Source organism: Rhinolophus ferrumequinum, chromosome 22 (genome assembly GCF_004115265.2).
Source record: "Rhinolophus ferrumequinum isolate MPI-CBG mRhiFer1 chromosome 22, mRhiFer1_v1.p, whole genome shotgun sequence".
In the NCBI taxonomy this organism is placed as follows: domain Eukaryota; kingdom Metazoa; phylum Chordata; class Mammalia; order Chiroptera; family Rhinolophidae; genus Rhinolophus; species Rhinolophus ferrumequinum.
The window spans coordinates 17,506,699-17,527,067 of NC_046305.1; the positions used below are offsets into that span (position 1 = coordinate 17,506,699).

The 20,369-nt window shown below is 38.0% G+C and overlaps 1 protein-coding gene across 1 annotated transcript in view; it reads left to right on the forward strand.

Annotated features, from left to right (window-relative positions):
• The window catches only part of PLA2G4A (phospholipase A2 group IVA), a 139,368-nt gene that overhangs the window by 74,710 nt on the left and 44,289 nt on the right, over window positions 1-20,369 (forward strand). Inside the window, exons 7-8 of the mRNA XM_033091978.1 lie at window positions 42-183; window positions 18,582-18,718. Of these exons, the coding sequence (XP_032947869.1) occupies window positions 42-183; window positions 18,582-18,718 (279 nt within the window). The remainder of the gene's footprint in view (window positions 1-41; window positions 184-18,581; window positions 18,719-20,369) is intronic.

Genomic DNA, 20,369 nt, shown 5'->3' on the forward strand with positions numbered 1-20,369 from the left:
TACTGGGGACCTTGGCTTATGATTGTCTGTTTTATGTACAGTTCATCCCCAGACCTTCGATTTAGTATGGCTCTGTGTGATGAGGAGAAAATTTTCAGACACCGGAGAAAAGAAAACATAAAGGAAAACATGAAGAAACTCCTGGGTCCAAAGAACAGTGAAGGCTTGTGTTCTACACGTGATGTGAGTTGGAAATTTTTCAAATGTTACTGTAATTTAATAATAATTTTGTTTGTACTTTCTCCCAAATTTCACCCAAATATGAAAACATTGAGATTGAGCATTATGTTTTCATCTTGTTAAGATAATGTAAGGTAAGTGTTTCATAAGTGGAAACTCTTTGCGGGAGGTCATCACAAATGCTGCCCATATTTGGAAATATTTATCAGATATAGTTTTAAAAAGAGGTATAGACCTCTTATGCACAGACAAGACCTTCATTTCATTAGTAGGAAAAATTTAGTATCAGATACAAAAGGATCATTGAATTTATTTTTAACATAGACTAAGATTAAACTACTGTGGAATTACCATTACTGAACAAGAAGAAAATGTTATAAGTCTTATTAATGATAGCATAATTAACCAAAATAGGTAGATGTGAATAGGGGAGATAAAAGGAAATGTTCCCAATTCTTAATATTTAATAGCAGGAAGTTAAAAGATATCATCCGAAACTGACCAAGTAGCTAAAAATAATGACCTCCACATTTTAATGTTTTTTAGAATACTAATTATCGAGAGATCTTAAAATTAAATATTTTTGTGAACAAATACTGAAAATACAATCCTTAAATTGTACTTTAATTTCTTTTTCTTTCCTTAAATTCCAGTAAAATAAATAGCATTTATTATTCAATAAATACAATTGAATTATATAATCCAGTTTTGGGCTATTATACGAATATAATCCAGTTTTATATAATCCAGTTTTGGGCTATTTATTCATTCACTATCCCTTCACTGATCTATCTATTATCTATCTATCTATCTATCTATCTATCTATCTATCAATCATCCATTCATTCGTCTATCTTTCTATCTGAAATCTACAAAAAATTGTTTCTATAGTTAATAATATTTATTGCATAATTGAAAATTTCCAATAGAGTAGATCTTAAAAGTCCTTATCACAAGAAAAATATTTTTATAACTATGTATGGGGATGAATGTTAACTAGATTTGTTGTTGTGATCAATTCACAATATATACAAATATTGAATCATTATGCTATATACCTGAAATTAAAACCGTGTTTCCCCAAAAATAAGACCTAGACGGACAATCAAATCTAATGTGTCTTTTGGAGCAAAAATTAATATTATAGTAAAATAAGACTGGGTCCTATATAATATAATATAATATAATATAATATAATATAATATAATGTAATATAATGTAATATAATGTAATATAAGGCTGGGTAATATAACATAATATAATACCAGGTTGTATATTAATTTTTGCTCCAAAAGACGCATTAGAGTTGATTGTCCGGGTAGGTCTTATTTTCGGGGAAACACTATAATTTCTTATTTCATATAATGTTATATGTCAATTATATTTTAGTTAATTTTTTTTAAATTACTGCAATGATACTCATCGAATCATAATGATGAAATTCCTTCTTAGTGGCATATCAAGTAATTTTTAAATTATTTCTTTGAGCTTTTCTGTTAGTTGAATATTCTAAATGAAAATAATGTAATTTTAGAAAGATAATATTTTCATTAAGTGCATAAGTGAAAAGTACACACACACACACACACACACACACACACACTCACTCACACTCCCATATATACCCACAGACTCAGGATTCAAGATTATTATAAATTAAGTGCAAAATACAATGGGTAATGACGCATAAATTCTGAGTAAGGTAGCCAGATGGACACCCCGTCCCACATGTGACTGCAGGTATCCAAATGTGATTTTAGGTGGGCATAGGGGTGGAAAGGCGATCTCTGGGGCTGGAATGGCTGTTGTTAGGGGAGCAGACTCTAAGATTGGATGCTGCTTTTGGAGAATTTTTGCTAACAGGAAGCTAGGAGGAGAAGCAAAACCTCCGTTTAAGTTTCTATTTAAAAAAAAAGACAGACTTCTCTTCAATCCTGTGTCTTGCTGTCACCACATAGGTCCCTAGCAGCACTTGTGGTTGATTATATTCACAGGTTAATTAGCCCTTGAGAACACTTCCTTCTCTGCATATTACTCAGAAGTTTCTAGCTCCCTGGGAAATTTTTTTGTTCTTGTTTTTTAGCTATATTAAAATTTTTAGCAGCAATGCTACAGCCTGCTTTTGTCCCCAGCCTTGGTTGGTATTGTTATGCCCTTGGAACAGAAAAATGATGTTTCAAGTTTGTTTTTTGCTTTTTTTTTTTTTTTTCATTTCTGCCATTTGTCATTTGTTGAGACTCTGCTAGGAACTGAAGATGAATAAAGCTGAGGTGGTTAATACTGAACACTCACTTTCCTTGGTGAGGTTAAAACCTAATTGGGGAGAGACTTTTAAGCAGATAAAACAGTGATGTGTTCCATTCTTTTAAGTGGAGGTGTGAATGGAAGGGTGTCAGAGCTTGCAACATGGTGACCCACTCTTTCTCTCTGTAGCAGAGGTGATTGTGATAGCATGACGGTGTTCAGGACACACCAAACCAAGATATGTCACCTTGGCATACTAAATATATATATATTTTTTAATTTAAATTAAATTTATTGGGGTGATAATGGTTAATAAAATCATATAGGTTTCAAGTGTACAATTCTGTAATATTGACTACTTTCATTGAAAGGTGCTTGAGGAAGCAGCAGAAGCAGAAAGGTCTCTCTGACCTTTCCCCACCTTTCTCCCCTGACACAGGTCATAAGACCTGTCCAAGGTGCCCTCTCTATACCCAGAAGAAAGGAGAATTCTTATTTCCAAAGACAAAGGGATACCCTAAAGAATACGAACCAACACGCCTTGCTAAATTTCCTCCAGTTTCCTATGCTTACCTCATACTTTCTGACCTGTACTTTTACACGACTGCTCACTCTTCATGAAATCTAGCATACTCGTACAAATACTCAGGTCGACCTGTGTCTTCAGGTCTTCATTTCCTTACGAGGGCTCCCGTGTTGTGTGAAACTTAATATTACATCAATTTGTAGGCTGTTCTCCTGTTCCTCTCTCTTTGTCAGTATATTTTTCAGACCCAGCCAGGGGCCTTAAGAGGGTTGAGAAAAACATCCCCGCCTTGAAAGGACTGTCCTCCCAGAGTGGAAGAGTGGCCAAGCCTTGAGCAGGGAGTTTGCCGGAGGGAACAGTAGGAAACAGATACCTCTGTTACTTCATGGTCATCGTCTTCATTTGGGAGACCTTGTTTTATAATCTCAGTGTGTGCCTGTCTAGTCGCTTTCTGGTTCTTTGCAGCAATTATTTCCTTCACTCCCCGCTGCTCATCCACCCTCCACTCCCTTCACAACTGATAGACTTTGTTCCTAACCAAAGGGAAATGAAAAGTCATCAGTTGACACATCCTTCAGGTCTTGTCAGTGGGATTGACATACTCCATACCTGATGCTTATCCTTCGCCACGTCCCTCTCAGTGCAGGGGAGGAAAGAGCCCCTTTTATTTCAAGTGCTGACCCACAGCAGACATGGATTGCAAACCCCAGTTGGGAACCTCAGTATATCAGTTTTCCGGTCCTCCCAGGGCCACTCACACCTATATTGCCTGCCTCTAACTCTGTACGATTTTTTCCTATAAAAATACGAACACGTTTTCAACTGCCATAGAAAGAGAAAACAAGGAGCCACCACAACAATAAAATGTCTGGATTGTACATTCCCTTCTCCTTTCTGTTCTACTTCTCCTCTTACTTTCACAGACTAACTTCTTCATAGTTTTCTACATTATCTCATTCGACTTCCTTACTTTGCTCAGGCTCCCGCTCTTGTTTTTCTACTGCTGCGGATCCATTGGTCCCCAGCACTGAGAAATGCACAGGATCTTTTTCTGGCCCTGTCTTACCCAACCCTGCAGCTGCAAATGACAAATTTCTCCCTACTTTTTGAAACGTTCTCCACCCTTCACTCACTACCTGTTTTTTGTTTTCATTATGCCTCTTTGGGTCCCTTTACCAGATCGTTTTCCTCTGCAAGTTATGTAAATATAACAGTTCTTCAAGACTCAGTCCGAGGCTCCCTTTCTCTTCATTCTGCATGCTTCTTAAGAATTTTCAATCCCTCCATGATGTCACTCAAACGCCTGTGTGCTAAGGAGTTTCACAGGTTTGTCAACAACTTAGAACCTCTCTTCTGAGCTTCAGACCTGAATATCTATACACCTCCTTGGTTTTGTCACTTGTATTCCTCACGTCTCAAACTCACCTTGTCTAAACCTGAACGCAGAACCCTCTCTCTTCTCTGTAGTTTTACTATGCCTGTCCTCTCCCCGCTTTCTGTTCATACTGAATTCAGAGTAGCCTTTTAAAAACACAAATCTGATTCTGTCAAACCCAAGCTTAAAATCCTTTCTCTGCTCTTAGGATTAACCTCACAGCATCTCTGCAGCTTCATTTTTTCCCATCTCATCCCTAATTCACTCTCCCCCGCCCTCAGTAGTTCCTTGTCTCCACAGAACCCTTTCCCAACGGACGCTCTTGCGTATATTGTTTTTTCTCACTGCAGAATGCTTCCCCAGGGCCACCCCTCTCTCTACCCCACCTGCTTTTCGGATAACTAACACCCTTCCATCCAGTAATCAGCGCATAAATCACTCCTTCTGAGAATCTCTCCCTCATCAACTCCTCCCAAGTCCAAGTTAGTTCTTTCAGTGATATGCTCTTACGGCATAAATATGCACTTTATCTTCTCAGCACTTACCACAGTTATATTTAAAATACTTGTAGAAATTATTCATTTCATGTCTGTTTTCTCCGTTAGAGTATAAGTTTGACGAGGAACTGGAACACTGTCCATGTTATTCCCCTTTATATTCCCAGCACTTGGCATAGGTACCACTCCATGGTTGATGTTTTGTTGGATAAGTCAGGACACAGATTTAGGCAGTGGCTTGGTACTGCGTGCAGGGGATAAATTACCTAAAAGAGAGATTAGGGGCTCAAAGCTGAGGAACACCAGTGTCAGGTTTTAGGAGAAATTACGGGTTGAGGAGAAGGTTTGGAAGAAAAGATTCCAGTTTGAACTGTTCAATTAGAAATGTGTGTGGGACGCACTGGTGCACAAGTCCAGCTGGCCTTTGTCCTTAGGTGTTCCTTTTCAAAAGGAAAGTTGCTGTCACAACCCCTCATGATTCCATGTTTTGTAGAAAGTAGTCTTCCTGGGAAGGTGAAATTTGGCCTAATATTTATAGAAATTGGCTCTTCTGCAACAGATGGTGAATGAGGTAATTATGCTTTTCTCTGGCATGTTCTTCAAACGTATTAAATTCATGTTTTTGGAAGTCATTCCTAGAATTAAAACTTTCGTTGTTATTGTTTGGGTTTGGGTCTAGACTCTTTTCTCTTGGTAGAAAAAAAACAGTTTAGATATATTCAGCACCACCCATTCCCATAACACATTCCTTGGCCAGGAGTGTCTTAAGCTCCTACTCCCCTTGCTCCCTGCCAAGATCTTCACTTTCTATTCAGTACAGGCTAAACAGCCTCTTTAAGGTAGAGTGGGCTGTTGTGGTAGCTTGTCAAGCAAAGAACAGTACTATTCAATTTTCACTGTAGACACCGTGACTGTCTTCTTCCCAGTTTTCAATAGACAGCATCCAGTTTAGGATCTGAAGCTTTCTCAGACCTAGAACAAATAATCCTGAAATTTATATGGAACCACAAAAGACACCGAATAGCCAAGGCAATCTTGAGAAAGAAGTTGGAGGTATCACACTCCCTAATGTCACACTATACTAGGAAGCTGTGGTAATCAAAACAGTATGGTACTGGCACAAAAACAGACACATAGATCAAGGGAACAGAATAGAGAGCGCAGAAATAAACCCATGCCTATATGGTCGATCAATATGTGACAAAGAAAGCAAGAATATGCAGTGGAGTAAAGGCAGTCTGTTCAATAAATTGTGTTGGGAAAACTGGAAAGATACATGCAAAAAAAATAAAATAAAACTGGACCATGTTCTTACCTTATATACAGAAATAAACTCTAAATGTATTAAAGGCTTAAATGTAAGACCTGAAACCATAAAATTCCAGAAGAAAAAAAAAAGGCAGTAGACTCTTTGACATAGGTCTTAACAATATTTTTTGGATATATCTCCTTGGTCAAGGGCAACAAAAACAAAAATAAATGAATGGAACTACATCAAACCAATAAGTTTTTGCATAGTGAAGTAAATCATCAAAACAAACAGGTAGTTTATTAAATGGAAGAAGACATTTGAAATTATATATCAGAGATGAGATTAATATCAACAACAAAAAAAACTCATACAACTCAACCTCAAAAAGACAAACAATCCAATAAAAAAAAAATGAGCAGAGGACATGAATAGACATTTCTCCAAAGAAGACATACAAATGGCCAATAGACACACGAAGAGATGCTCAACATCACTAATCATTAGGGAAATGGAAATCAAAACCACAATAAGATATCATTTCATATATGTCAGAATGGCTATTATCAAAAAGACAAAAAATAACAAGTGTTGGTAGGATGTGAAGAAAAGGAACCCTCATGCACTGTTTGTACTACTGTAAATTGGTTCTACCACTTGGGAAAATAGAATGGTAGTCCCTTAAAAAATTAAAACTCGAACTACCATACAATCTAGCAATTCTACTTCTGGATATTTATCTGAAGAAAATGAAAATACTAATTTGAAAAAGATATATGCATCCCTATGTTCATTGCAGCATTATTTACAATCGCCAAGATATGTGTCCATTGATAGATGAATGAATAAAGAAGATATTATACATAAAGAAAATATTATATATATATAATATACATACATACATACATATATATATATATATACACACACATATATATATAATGCAATATTACTTAACCATAAAAAAGAATCAAATCTTGCCATTTGTGACAACACGGATGGACCTAGAAGGTATTATGCTAAGTGAAATAAGTCAGACAGAGAAAGACAAATACCATATGATTTCACTTACATGTGGAATCTAAAACAAACAAACAAAACAAAACAGAAATAGACTCATAGATACAGAGAACAAACTGATGCTTGCCAGAGAGGAGGGGTTGAGGAGAGGGGGAAAAATGTTGAAGGAGATAAAGAGGTACAAACTTTTAGTTATAAAATAAAGTCATGGATGTGATAATGCACAGGATAGGAAATATAGTCAGTGATATTGCAATAACTTTGTATGGTGACAGATGGTTATTAGACTTGTGGTGATCACTTTGTAAGGTATTGGTGATACTGTGAAGATGCACTGGCAAAATATTAGACTCAATAATTGCCATCTTTGTTTTTATTCTCTAATCAAAATAATATGTAAAGTCCTAGGATATATAAACAAGCAGTCTAAATCCTGAACAGTTTTAATGCAATCACTATTATATTTAATAGTTAAAAAAAAAATCAATGCTACTTTTTTTATTCTCTTTTACATTTAGAGAATTTAATTTTAACTCAGCATCTCCAACCCCTTTTATAAGTGGGTGAAATATGGTTAGTTGAGGGTTGCCAGTCTAGGTCTTGGCCGTCTCCTTGCAGATATGTTCAGATGTTCTAGCTCTGTGCTTTGGAAGGTGGTAGTTGGCACTTTGGAAAACTGACTCTCAGCAGAAACATAGGAAGAAAGGATTCTGTTTTTACATTTGTACCAGGTTTTTCTCCAAACTGGCAGGAATATGTTGATGATTTGGAGCAAATTAGAAAGAGGACATAGAAGTATATTCCAGTAATGTGGGCTTCGTGACATCGTCATTCTTTATTTGCCTGATCTTATCAATGAGAAGAGATAAAAGAATAATTTACTAGTGATAATTCCTAAAAGCAACAACAAAATCCCAAACACATAACAATTCAAATGATTATAACCACCTACCTATGATACTAATGAGGAACTGGCATAGAAAATTTTAATGCTTCTCAACTTGTTTGACTCCCTGTCCCCTTTCGTGCTAATCAATAAAATGACAAACTCTCTTAGAAATTTAAAACATCATTTGATCAACTTGACTAGGTATATTAGAAAGTATTGTAAGTAAATATTTTAGGTCAATATTTTACTGAATACTTCATTTTGAAATGAATTTTTATAAATATCATTAGTGTTATATATTGAGAATCTCCTTCTTCCCACTAATCAAGTGAAAAGTTTTTGTTAAATGAATAATTTACCAGGCAAAAATTTGCTCTGTATTTTTCATAATTTTTGAGCATCGTTTTAAGACTTGTTAGGGGTAGCATAGACGTGGTTGTATAATTTTCTCTCTTTAAAACATGAAATGGGGCACTTATGGCTAATTTTATGTGTCAATTTGGAGAGTGATTTTAGATGTGATTAACACTCAAATCCTTGAATTTGGAATAAACAGATTGCCTTTCGTAACATGGGTGGGCCCTACCCAATCAGTTGAAGGCCTGAATAGGCCAAAAAGATGAGTTTCCCTGAGCAAGAGGGAATTCTCAGCAGAATTAGACTTTGTCTGTACCATCATTTCTCCTGGGTCTCTGTCTGCTGGCCTTCAGGTTAGACCTGCATTATTAACTCTCTTTGGTCTGGAGACTGCTAGCCTGTACTGCAGATTTGGACTTGTTGGTCTCCATAATCCTGTGAGCCAATGTCTGATAATATATATAATTTGTAAAAAAGAGAGAGATAGAGAGAGACATGACCCCTCAATTCCCAGACTTGAGCCAGATTACAGAGGCAGAACCCCTGCAATGAAGAGGAGGTTGGGTCCCCTTGAGGAAGGACCCAGTATACTGCCAAAAATTTATGCTGATAATCTTTCTCCCAGCTTTTCTAAAAGAGACTTACAGCATTTGACCAAGATAACTGTACACTGGGGAAAAGGAAATCATCAGACCTTTTGGGAACTACTAGACACTGGCTCTGAACCGATATCCATTCAGGAGATCTAAGATGACTCTGTGGGCCACATGTCAGAGGAGCGGCTTCTGAAGGTCAGGCGATAAATGGGGTTTCAGCCCCGTCCGTGCCACAGTAGGCCTAATGAGTCTCTGGACCCATCTTTTGTTGTTTTTCCAGTTCCAGAACACATAATTGGGATAGATACACTCAGCAGTGGGCAGATTCCCCGCATTGGTTCCATGAGCTGTGGAATGAGGGCTAATAAGGTGGGAAAAACCAAGTGGAAGCCACTAGCACTGCCTCTATGTAGGAAAATAGCAAACTGAAACCATCACAGCCTCCCAGGAGAGGTTATAGAAACATGTGGCGCCATTAAGGACTTGAAAGATGCAAGAATGGTAATTCCACTCACATCCATATTCAACCTGCCTAGTTGGTCTGTGCAGAAGACAAATGGATCTTGTAGAATGACAGTGGGTCATCATAAATTTAATCAGGCAGTGACCCCCATTACAGCTGCTGTATCAGACGTAGTTCATTGCTTGAGCAAATTACCACATCCCATGGTTCCTGGTATGCAGCTATTGATCTGGCAAATGCTTTTTTCTTCATCCCTGTTAATAAAGACCCCCAGAAGTAATTTGCTTTCAGTTTCACTCTCCTACCTCAGGAATATATCAACTCTCCAGCCCATGTCATCATTTAGTTTGTAGAGATCTTGATTGATTTTTCCGTTCACAAGATATCACACTGGCCCATTATGTGAATAGCATTCTGCTGATTGGATCTAGCCAGAGAGAAGTAGCAACTATTCTAGACTTATTGGTAAGACATTTGCATGTCAGACAGTGGAAAATAAATCCAGCAAAACTCAGTGAAATGTCTAGGGATCTAGTGGTGTGGGTGGGGTATGTCAAGATATCACTACTGCGAGAAAGGAAATGTTGTTGCATCTGTCCTCCTCTCCTACAAACCAAAAAGACAAGAGGCACAGTGCCTGGTAGGTTCCTTTGGGTGTGCTGCTCTGTTCCATTTCCCAAGTGACCCCAAAATCTGCCTGTTTTGAATGGGGCCCAGAACAAGAGAAGGCTCTGCAGCAGGTGCCACTTAACTATGCAGGGGGCTCTGCCACTTGGGCCTTATGACCACTCAGATCCATCGGTGCATGAAGTGTCAGCGGCAGACAGGGAAGCTGTCTGCAGTCTGTGGTAGGCTCTCACAGGTGAACTGCAGCAAAGGCCTTAGGATTGTGATGCAAGGTCCTGCCATCCTCTGTGGATAACTACTGCCCTTTTGTAAAACAGCTTCTGGCCTGCTACTGGGCCTTAGTAGAGACTGAAGACTTAACCATCGGAGACCTGTAATCATGGGACTTGAGCTGATCATCATGAACTGGGTATTGTTTGGCCTGCCAAGCCATAAAGTCGGGTGTGCACAGATGCAGTCCATCCTCAAATGGAAGTGGTGTACCATGTGAGATTGGTCCGAACAGGTCCTGAAGACTCAAGTGAGTTCTATGAGGAAGTGGCCCACGGTGCCCGCTCCTGTTACGCTACCTTCTTTCTGCCAGCCTGACTTATAGCCTCATGGGAGAGATCCCTGGGATCAGTTGACAGTGGAGAGAAAACTTGGGCCTTCTTTACAGACGGTTCTACACAACATTCAGGCACCACCTGCAAGAGGACAGCTGCAGGACTGCAGCCCTATGTGGGGTTCAGGGACATCCTTGAAGGACAGTGGTGAAGACAAATCTTACCAGGGGGCAAAAGCTCAAGGAGTTTATCCTGGTTTTTCATGTCGCTGGAATGAAGAAATGGTCAGATGTATAATTACATACAGATTCATGGTCTGTGGCCAATGGTTTGGCCGTATGGTTAGGGACCTTTAAGAAACACGATTAGAAAATTGGTGAGAAAGTTGCCTCTCTGAATGGAGGACAAACGTGAATATATTTGGGTCCTATGTCAATGTCCACCAGAGGGTGGCCTTAGCAGAGAAGGATTATAATAATCAAGTGGACAGGATGACCCATTTTGTGGATACCCATGAGTTTCTTTCACCAGCCCCCATCATTGGCGAATAGGGTCATAGAAAAAGTGGCCACCATGGCAGGGCTGGAATTTATGTTTAGGTTCAGCAACACGGACTTCCACTCACCAAGGCTGACCTGGGTACAGCTGCTGCTGAGCGCTCAGTCTGCCAGCAGCAAATGCCAACACTGATTCCCCAATATGTCACCATTCCCTGGGGCGTTCAGCCAGCTTACCTGGTGGCAGACTGAATGTTTTTTGTTTGTTTGTTTTACCTGAATGGCTAGTTATTCTGGATACAGATTTGCTTTCCCTGCACTCAAAGCTTCTGCCAAACTATTATCTGTGGACTTATAAAATGCCTTATAGTCTGTCACAATATTCCACACAGCATTGCTTCTAATCAAGCAACTAACCTCATAGCAAGTGAATTATAGCAATGGGCCCATGTGATACAATTCACCAGTCTTGCCATGTTCTCTTGATAGAACCGTGGAATAGTCTTTTGAAGACTCAGTTATAGTGCTAGCTAGGTAGCAGAACCTTCCAAGGTTGGGGCAAGGTTCTCCAGGAGGCTGCATATGCTCTGAGTCAGCATCCTAGGATTTATGGGTCCAGGATCAAGGAGTGGAGGTGGCAGTGGCACCACTCACTCTTACCCCTAGTGACCCACTAGCAAAGCGTTTGCTCCCTATCTGCATGACTGTATACTCTGCTGGCTTAGAGGTCGTAGTCCCAAAGGGAGGAATGCTCCCACCTGCAATGGAACAGTGATTCCATTGAACTGGAAGGTAAGGCTGCTACCTGGCCACTGTGGGCTCCTCATGCCTCCAAATCAAGGCAAAGAAGGGGGCTGCCTTGCTGGCTGAGGTGACTGATCTTGACTACCAAAGAAAAGTTGGACTATCACTCCATGATGGAGGTAAGGAAGAGAATGTCTGAAATACAAGAGATCCCCTACGGTGTCTCTTAGTATTATCAGGCCCTCTAAGCAAAGTCAGTTGGAAACTACGAGAGCCCAGTTCAGGAAGGACCACCCTTTGGTGGACACTGACACAGGACACAAATATATTCACATTTGTCCTCCATTCAGAGAGACATCTTTCTCACTAATTTTCTAATCGTGTTTCATAAAGGTCCCTAACCATACAGCCAAACCATTGGCTACAGACCACGTGTCTCTGTGTAATTACACATCTGGCCTTTTCTCCATTCCAGACCTTTCAGGAATGAAGGTTAGGTTACCCACCAGGAAAATGACCGTGACCAGCTGAGGTGCTTTTTGAAGGCAAAGGGAACACAGAATGAATAGTGGAAGAAGGTAGTTATACATAGCAGCTACGACCAGGTGACCTGGTACTGAAATGAGAACTATGGATGCCATGAGTATTTCTTCCCTGGTTCGTTATGAATATGTTTACGTGTGTGTACGTGCATGTATATGTGCATGTACCCACGCAGAAACACAGAAATAGAGTCATATTTAAGGTATGAGATATCGAGGAGAAGAAACATCATTCAAGGACTTTGCATCCTCTTCTGGGGAAAGGATTAGTGTATTTCCAGTTATACACAAACTAGTTGTATCATGTAGACTGGAAGGATGACTTTGCTATTGTCTTTATTTGGAGATTATGGATTAAAGAGATATGCATGGTGCCAAATTAAGAAGGGGTAGACTTGTGATCATCAATTTTGTGTATCAACTTGGAGGATGTTTTTTGATGAGATAAACAGTGACATTTGAGTAAGCAGATCACCATCACTAATGTGTGTGGGCCTCATCCACAGTGAAGGCCTAAATGGAACAAAATGGCCAATCTTCCAAGCAAGAGGGAAATCCGCCACAGGCTGCGTTTGGATTTCATCTGCACCGTTGGCTCTCCTGGGCCTCTGCCTGCTAGCCTTTGAACTAGAACTGCATGACGGACTCCTCTGGGTCTAGAGCCTACTGGCCAATACTGCAGGTTTGCACTTGCCAACAATAATCACACGAGCCAATTTCTTATAATAAATCAATCTCTCTCTCTCTCTCTCTCTCTCTCTCTCTCTCTCTCTCTCTCTCTCTCTCTCTCTCTTCTCTCCCACACCCCCATTGGTTCTGTTTCTCTGGAAAACCTTGATTAATATCTAAGCCAAGGAGGCAAAAGCCTTTATATAATTATCAAAGCTTAAAAATCTATGAATATGTAAAAAAATCTTTGAGCATTTCAGAATTTTCTTTTGCAAGGGGAGGGGGGAAAATTAATAATCTCCGTAAGTCCATGTACCAAAATAATCAAAGCTAGAAGGTTTATTCGTAAATGCAAATTCATTTCCTGTGATCATGTGAGAGAAGTATGAGAAACAGTCATTAATATCATCTATACACAAACACTGGTGCTATTAAGTCTAAATATAACCTAAAATTTCTCAACATTTATTTGTTTGATTCTTTTAGATTTAGAGCCAGGACAAACAGCTGCACCTAATAACTCCCCGCTTATATTTTTGACAGTTAAATCAGAATGACCAAGACTATTAAGACATTCAGATTTAGCCTTCCTTTGTTGTGTAAAGCTGTACTGATATCATCTGAAGTGATACATGAATCTGAAACAAAATTTAGCTAAATACCAAGTATTTCTCTCAATAAAGATTACTGCTTTTGTTCTTAAAAAAAAAAAAAAAAGGAAAGAGCACAAATTATGGTGTCAGCGACACATCACTTCACATTTGGTTCTGCTACTTATTAGTTATCTCTATGTGGGCAAGTATTATGTGTGCGCTGAATACTTTCTCATCTGAAAAATGGAAATAATAATGATCTCCTGTTGAGGGCTGTGAAGATGAACAAATTGAGTGAAAGAGCCTACGCTAGTGCCAGGCACACCGTATTTTCTAGATAAGTCTAATTCCCCTTTCTTTTTTTTATAATTAGTAAAAATTTGTAATTCTATAGTGTTATAACTCACATTCTGTATGAGTTTTAGAATTTAGAATGTTACTAGTAGCAAACAAACTCCTAGTTAATTAATTCTACCCAATATTTTACATAGAAGTAAATTGAGTCCAGAGAGGATTTTCTCTGTGTCAAGTCACAAAGTTAGTTGTAGGGAAAGCTTTCAGAGACAGAGTGGAGCGTAGTGAATTAAAAGCATTGGAGTCTTACATCTTCTTTATCCAATTTGAATCCACTGGATACCACTTTCTAGCTTTGCAACAATGGAAAAAGGGTCTTCTTTGTGTTTAATTACTTTTTCCTTAAAATGGAGGTAATAATATTTATCTCATACAGTTGTGAAAATTAAATGATATGGTACATATAGATTACTTTGTGTGCAATAAATGAAGGTGGTAATTTATTCTTAGCAATCATGCAATTATTTGATTATTCAATTTTTAATGTACAAATGCCTGACATTTTCTTTTACCTGCTAGCAACCCAAAATATCGGACTTAAAAATCTTACCTGAAAGCCCTAAGAATTACTGCAAAGCAATAATGAAAGCAATGGGATATATGTAACACATGAATTCCAGTTTTACTAGTAAGTGACTATTTCCAGAAAATTCCTAACACATTAAATGATCATCCATAAGTACATGTTGGTGGGGCCTGCCCCGTGGCTCAGGCAGTTGGAGCTCCATGCTCCTAAATCCGAAGGCTGCCCGTTCGATTCCCACATGGGCCAGTGGGCTCTCAACCACAAGGTTGCCAGTTTGACTCCCGCAAGGGATGGTGGGCTGCGCCCCCTGCAACTGGCAACGGCAACGGCAACTGGACCTGGAGCTGAGCTGCGCCCTCCACAACTAAGACTGAAAGGACAACAACTTGAAGCTGAATGGCACCCTCCACAACTAAGATTGAAAGGACAACTTGACTTGGAAAAAAGTCCTGGAAGTACACACTGTTCCCCAATAAAAATCCTGTTCCCCTTCCCCAATAAAATCTTAAAAAAAAATAAAATAAAATAAGTATATGTTGGGCTACTGGCATATAGAAAGGACATCTGGGAATTGTTTTCTCAGATTTAGAAAAGGTCTCATATTAAATTTTCCAACTTCTCTTATTTAATCTTCCTCTGAACAACAATGCAGGTTATGTGTTGTGTGTTGAAATGGACAGTGTAATCTGTTACTAAGAATTTTTTCACTCACCCAAACATTATGTTAGGTTTAATGTTATTTTCAATAATGCAGTGTTGCAAGTAACCAAATCAACAGGCTCAAATGCCACTAATTGATTTTTTAATATAAACAATGTTCTTCCTACAACATCATTCCTGCTATTTTTTTCCTCTTAAAAGCCCTTCATACTTTTATTTTTCCCAACTCCCAAGTATACTCCTGCTACAATAAGAAGCCTGGTTGTTCGCTCCCCAAATCACATACCCTTTCTTGCTTATGCCTGTGCTGGCCTGACTGTAGGCCCAATGCTTGGCACATAGCAACAGTAAATGTTTATTATCATTACTATTATTATTGTTGTTGTTGTTATATTATCTATAAATTTATCTCTTCTTTCAAGGCCTAATTCAAATCCCTCCTCCTTTTTCTAACTTCTTATTTGGCTTCCTTGCAACTATTCTTGCAATTAATACTAAACTGTCCTTCATTCACTTTATAACCCAACTTTAGCTTCCTATCTTAGCTTTCTGCCCCTTCTAGACAAGTTTTTAGGAGCTTATATATTTTATTTTATTTACAATTTTAAATCTGTTTGAGAGCTTTCTGTTCATATATATATTTATATATATTCAAAGCCATTTAAATTGTTCCATTGCACAGAACTGGTAGAGTGTGTTTTCATGAGTAAGGTCTCCAATTCACATCGAATTTGATGGCTAGGGTCCTTTAATTTGAGGGCACTCCAGTTTAGAGAAGAGCCCTGGTTTAGCAAATTAGTTCTAGGTGTCCTGCCATTCACTGTCTTACCTCCAATAAGACCTCACCTCTACAGATTCCCTTGCCGTCTGTTAAGAGCTCTACACGCATTTTGGTTCTTCGAGTTCTAAAATAATGATGTCATAAATAGAGGTATTTATCACTTCGGTGAGTGGACACCGAGGGTCAGGGTGCAAGTGCTTAGAACACGGTGCATTCGTGTTGTGTATTCTGCATTCCTGACACTGAGTGCAGCTTTTCCGCCTCAGCCTGGTTTCGTGCTGTAGGATCCTTCTCCTGGGTAATGATGGCATCATCTGCTGTGAGCAAAGCTAGACACCCCAACAGTCTGACCACACTCTTTCCTCTTTTACTCCTGACATCTGATTGGTCACCACATGTTAATGATTCTCCCTGTAAATGTACCTTGATTCGATGTACCTTGATCTCTTTATAAGCTGTACTGGGTTTATTAGAGACAGAATAGAACTGTCAAAAGTACTTGAACTCATCTATGCACGTGCACTCTGCGGTTTGCATGTGTATTCTGAAAATTCGGTTTGTTTTTCACTAGTATAGAAACTAAACTCTGATAACGATATGACTATTTTGATATAACTCAAATCTGATACTCCAGTCACAGCATCCCCTCTCAGTTCAGCTGCTGCTCTTCCAACCATGTGGATTTCTTTGTTTGCTTCATCTCCTATCAAGTTTTGAATGGCTTCATGATCTAATATCTTTTACTCCATAAATTGTTCAGTCTTCCATGTATAATTTCTTCCTTAAGAATTGTTACTATTGGAAAACAATGTCAAACAAATCATACCCCTGCTGCCCAGCAATATGACATACAGCAATCAGCCTCTGTCTGTCCAGTGAATATTCCCATCCACCTGCTCCCTCTATTCTGTTCCCTTTCTTGTCTCCCCACTACTTTGTCCTCAACAGTCTCAGGATTTTCCTGACAGATGTTCAAGTGCACTCACCATGTCTCTGATATACTAGGGCAGTGGTTACTAAATGTTTTGGTCTCAGAAATCCTTTACACGCTTAAAAAATATCAAACACTTCTAAGAAATTATGTTTATATGGGTTATATCTATAAATATTTACTGCATTAAAAACTAAAATGGGGAAAATGTATTAAAATATATATTTGTTTTAAAGAAGTTGATTTCAGATTAATATTAATAATATTTTATGAAAATAACTATTTTCCAAAGCAAAGATAAAGTGAGAAGAGCAGTAATGTTTTACATTTTTACAAGTATATGAAGTATTTGACTTAGTGTTATTATGAAAATAGTTTTGACTTTGGGGACCCCTTGAAAGCTATGTAAACTTTCAGAAATGCTGCCCTAGGATAGAGGCATGGGATAGAGAATAACAACCAGCTCTCTTCAACAATAATGGTTCAGGGCCACAAAGAAACTGGCAATCTCTCCCTCTCCAAACACTCTTGTGTTTTAGTCATGTTGCAAGTAGCTTATGCTTCTCCATTTTAACTGTGAAAACCTTACATGGCCATGCTACTACCGTTTCCAAAACAGCGTCCTTCCCTGCCCTCATCCCTTCCTGTTGAAACACTGTGCATCTTTAAAAGTAAGCTCAGGTTTCTTCTTTGTCTGTGAAGCTTTCTCTACCACTCTAATTCCTCTAATTGGAATTGACCACACCTCTGCAGCCCATGTACTCCTAGCCTGTAGCACTTTATTTCAGTAAGACATACAAGCTTGAGCCTGGATACAGGAGCCTGGAGTTTGATTTCCGACTCTGCTATTTGTTAGTTGCATGACCCTGAACAAGTTCCCAAGGTCTTGGTTCCACGTGCTTTGGTTTCTTCATCCATAAAATGGAAACCTCATAGGGATTTTGTGAAGATTAAATGAGCAGTTTTGGTAAAATACTAAGAACAGTTCCTATCAGGTAGTAAGAGTTCAACAAATATCATCCATCCCTATTTTTATTGTTGTTGTAATTATTATATTTCTGCCTCACTTAAATAAACTAGATTGTCCAGATCCACCCATGATGCCAGAAATATAGAGACCACTTGATTAGATTTATTGACTGAATTGAAGAATAAAAAAAATAAATTTTGTAGGTCCTGTTAAGTCCATTACGTTCTTTTTTATGCCTTGAATAATAGCATATATTTTGAAATGAGTCAACATAAAGGAGCAATAAGAATTCTGGGCCAAGAAAAAAAGGTACTTAACTGCGGATTACCAGCTAATAGTATCATTTGCAAGTAACGTTATCATTTCAGAACTTGCATCTAAAAAATGTACAAAAATTGTTGCTCAGGATTTTTGAAAGGATCGAATTAAAAAAGAAGGGCACCTGCAAGCAAGCTAAAAACTGCAAAGAGTAGAGCAAATATAGAGGGTTGTTTTTGTTGTTCTTGTTATTATTATCAAATACAACTATTTGGTCATTTTAATAATGCCTGCTTTCTAATAGATGCTAATTCTTGATTTTCTTATATGAAGTACTATTTTCTTCTTTTTAAAAGACATTGTCGAGGTAGGAGTGAACTTAATTCTTTATTACCAAATGGTGAACATACAGCATAAAAATTGTAACTAAGGGAAAATATATTTTGTGATTTTACTTTACAAATGATCTCTGTGTTTCATCATTCCAGGTGCCTGTGGTGGCCATACTGGGCTCAGGTGGGGGTTTCCGAGCCATGGTTGGATTCTCCGGTGTGATGAAGGCCCTGTATGAATTGGGGATTTTAGATTGTGCCACCTACATTGCTGGTCTTTCTGGCTCCACGTGGTTAGTATACATTTTAAATCACAGTTTTGTCATACTAAATGTTTAACATTTATTTACCTGGAACATTAGGGAGGGATGGGGGTGTTTTGAAAACTGAACATTAAATTACTGAAATGTACCAGCTTGATGCAATAATTTGCTTCTTAAACATGTTTTTTTTTAAGGCAAATTCATACCTAATGATGTCCCTTGTTAAACATTTACTCTCTTTAAGCCCATTGGCAACTTAAAATGTAGTTAAATATTTAATTAAAAAATAGATTAATTGAAATCTGTATAAATATTACAGAAATGGAATAAACTACTCCAATATAATTATTTTAATCTTCCTATAATTTGTTGATTTGCAATCTTTCATGATCATGTCTAAGTCTACATGATTCACTACGTATTCATAGTCTTCTTTAGGGCAAATAGAATGAAATGCAAGGTACCCTAGTATATAGAAGAAGGAAAACAACTATTGAATGCAGAAATGCAATACAGTTCACTGATTTGTATCTAATTGTGAAATTAATCCTTTGACTGTATTTAAGCTCAGCTAAACTTGGATAGAGAGTAAAAACATCTGAATGTATAATGTTTGTACACTGTAGATTTGTCTTTTCACAAATATACTTAGAAAACATTTTCAATGAAGATACTACAGTCTTTTGGGTTTGCCTACCTCAAATAAGCACATCGAACATCAAATATTAGTCCTTGCTTAGATGTCTCAAATAAGAGTATCACCTCATTATAATATGTCTGACTTTGGCTTACAAGGCTTTTTAGTCACTCGGCCATATTAAAGTTCATCTATCACAATATTGTACTATAGCATTTTAATATTTCTGTGTCTTCTGATCCTGGGAGATGGATATTAGCTTTTTTCATTTTTCAACGAAAGAACATTTGACTTAGAAGCCAAGTGATTTGTCCAAGGTTGCTAGCAGAACCAGCACATAAATCCAGGATTTTTAAAAAATTTTATTAAAGCTTATTGGGGTGACAATTGTTAGTAAAGTTACACTGGTTTCAGATGTACAATTCTGTAACACATCATCTATATATCACTGAAAACAACAAAAGAACAAGGCAAACAAATGAAGAAACAAAACTCACAGACACAAACAATAGTTTAGTGGTTACCAAAGGGTAAGTGGGGAGGGGAGTGGTAGATGAGGGTGAAAGGGATCAAATATATGGTGGTGGAAACCAAGGATTTTGATCTCGTTCTAGGACTCTTTCGACTAAACCATAACCTTCTCCTGGACAGCTATTTATTCTATATAGAGGTTTACGTTTAACGAATATATAGCTTCTTAAATATTTTGAACCAGATTCTTTAGCTAAAAACAAAAACCTAGAACCCTGGTTTCCACTCTTTTGGTATATATCCTCAAAATGATTTATCTCTTTTGAAAGAAGGATGTAGCCCAATATTATTCTTTTCGTTGACGGAAGAGCAAGCGCTTGCCTGTTTAATGAGTAATATCAGGGGGAAAAACTGGACCCTTAGATTAATTCGCCTACTCAAGCATTTTGTTATTCTTCAGGTGGCTTTCGTTCTCTGTGTTCACGATTTGCTAGATCCCTGTGGTCCATCACTGACTAATATGTTTCAAGAAGCTTATTTTCTTAAACTCATCTAATAAACAGACCAGGCCTT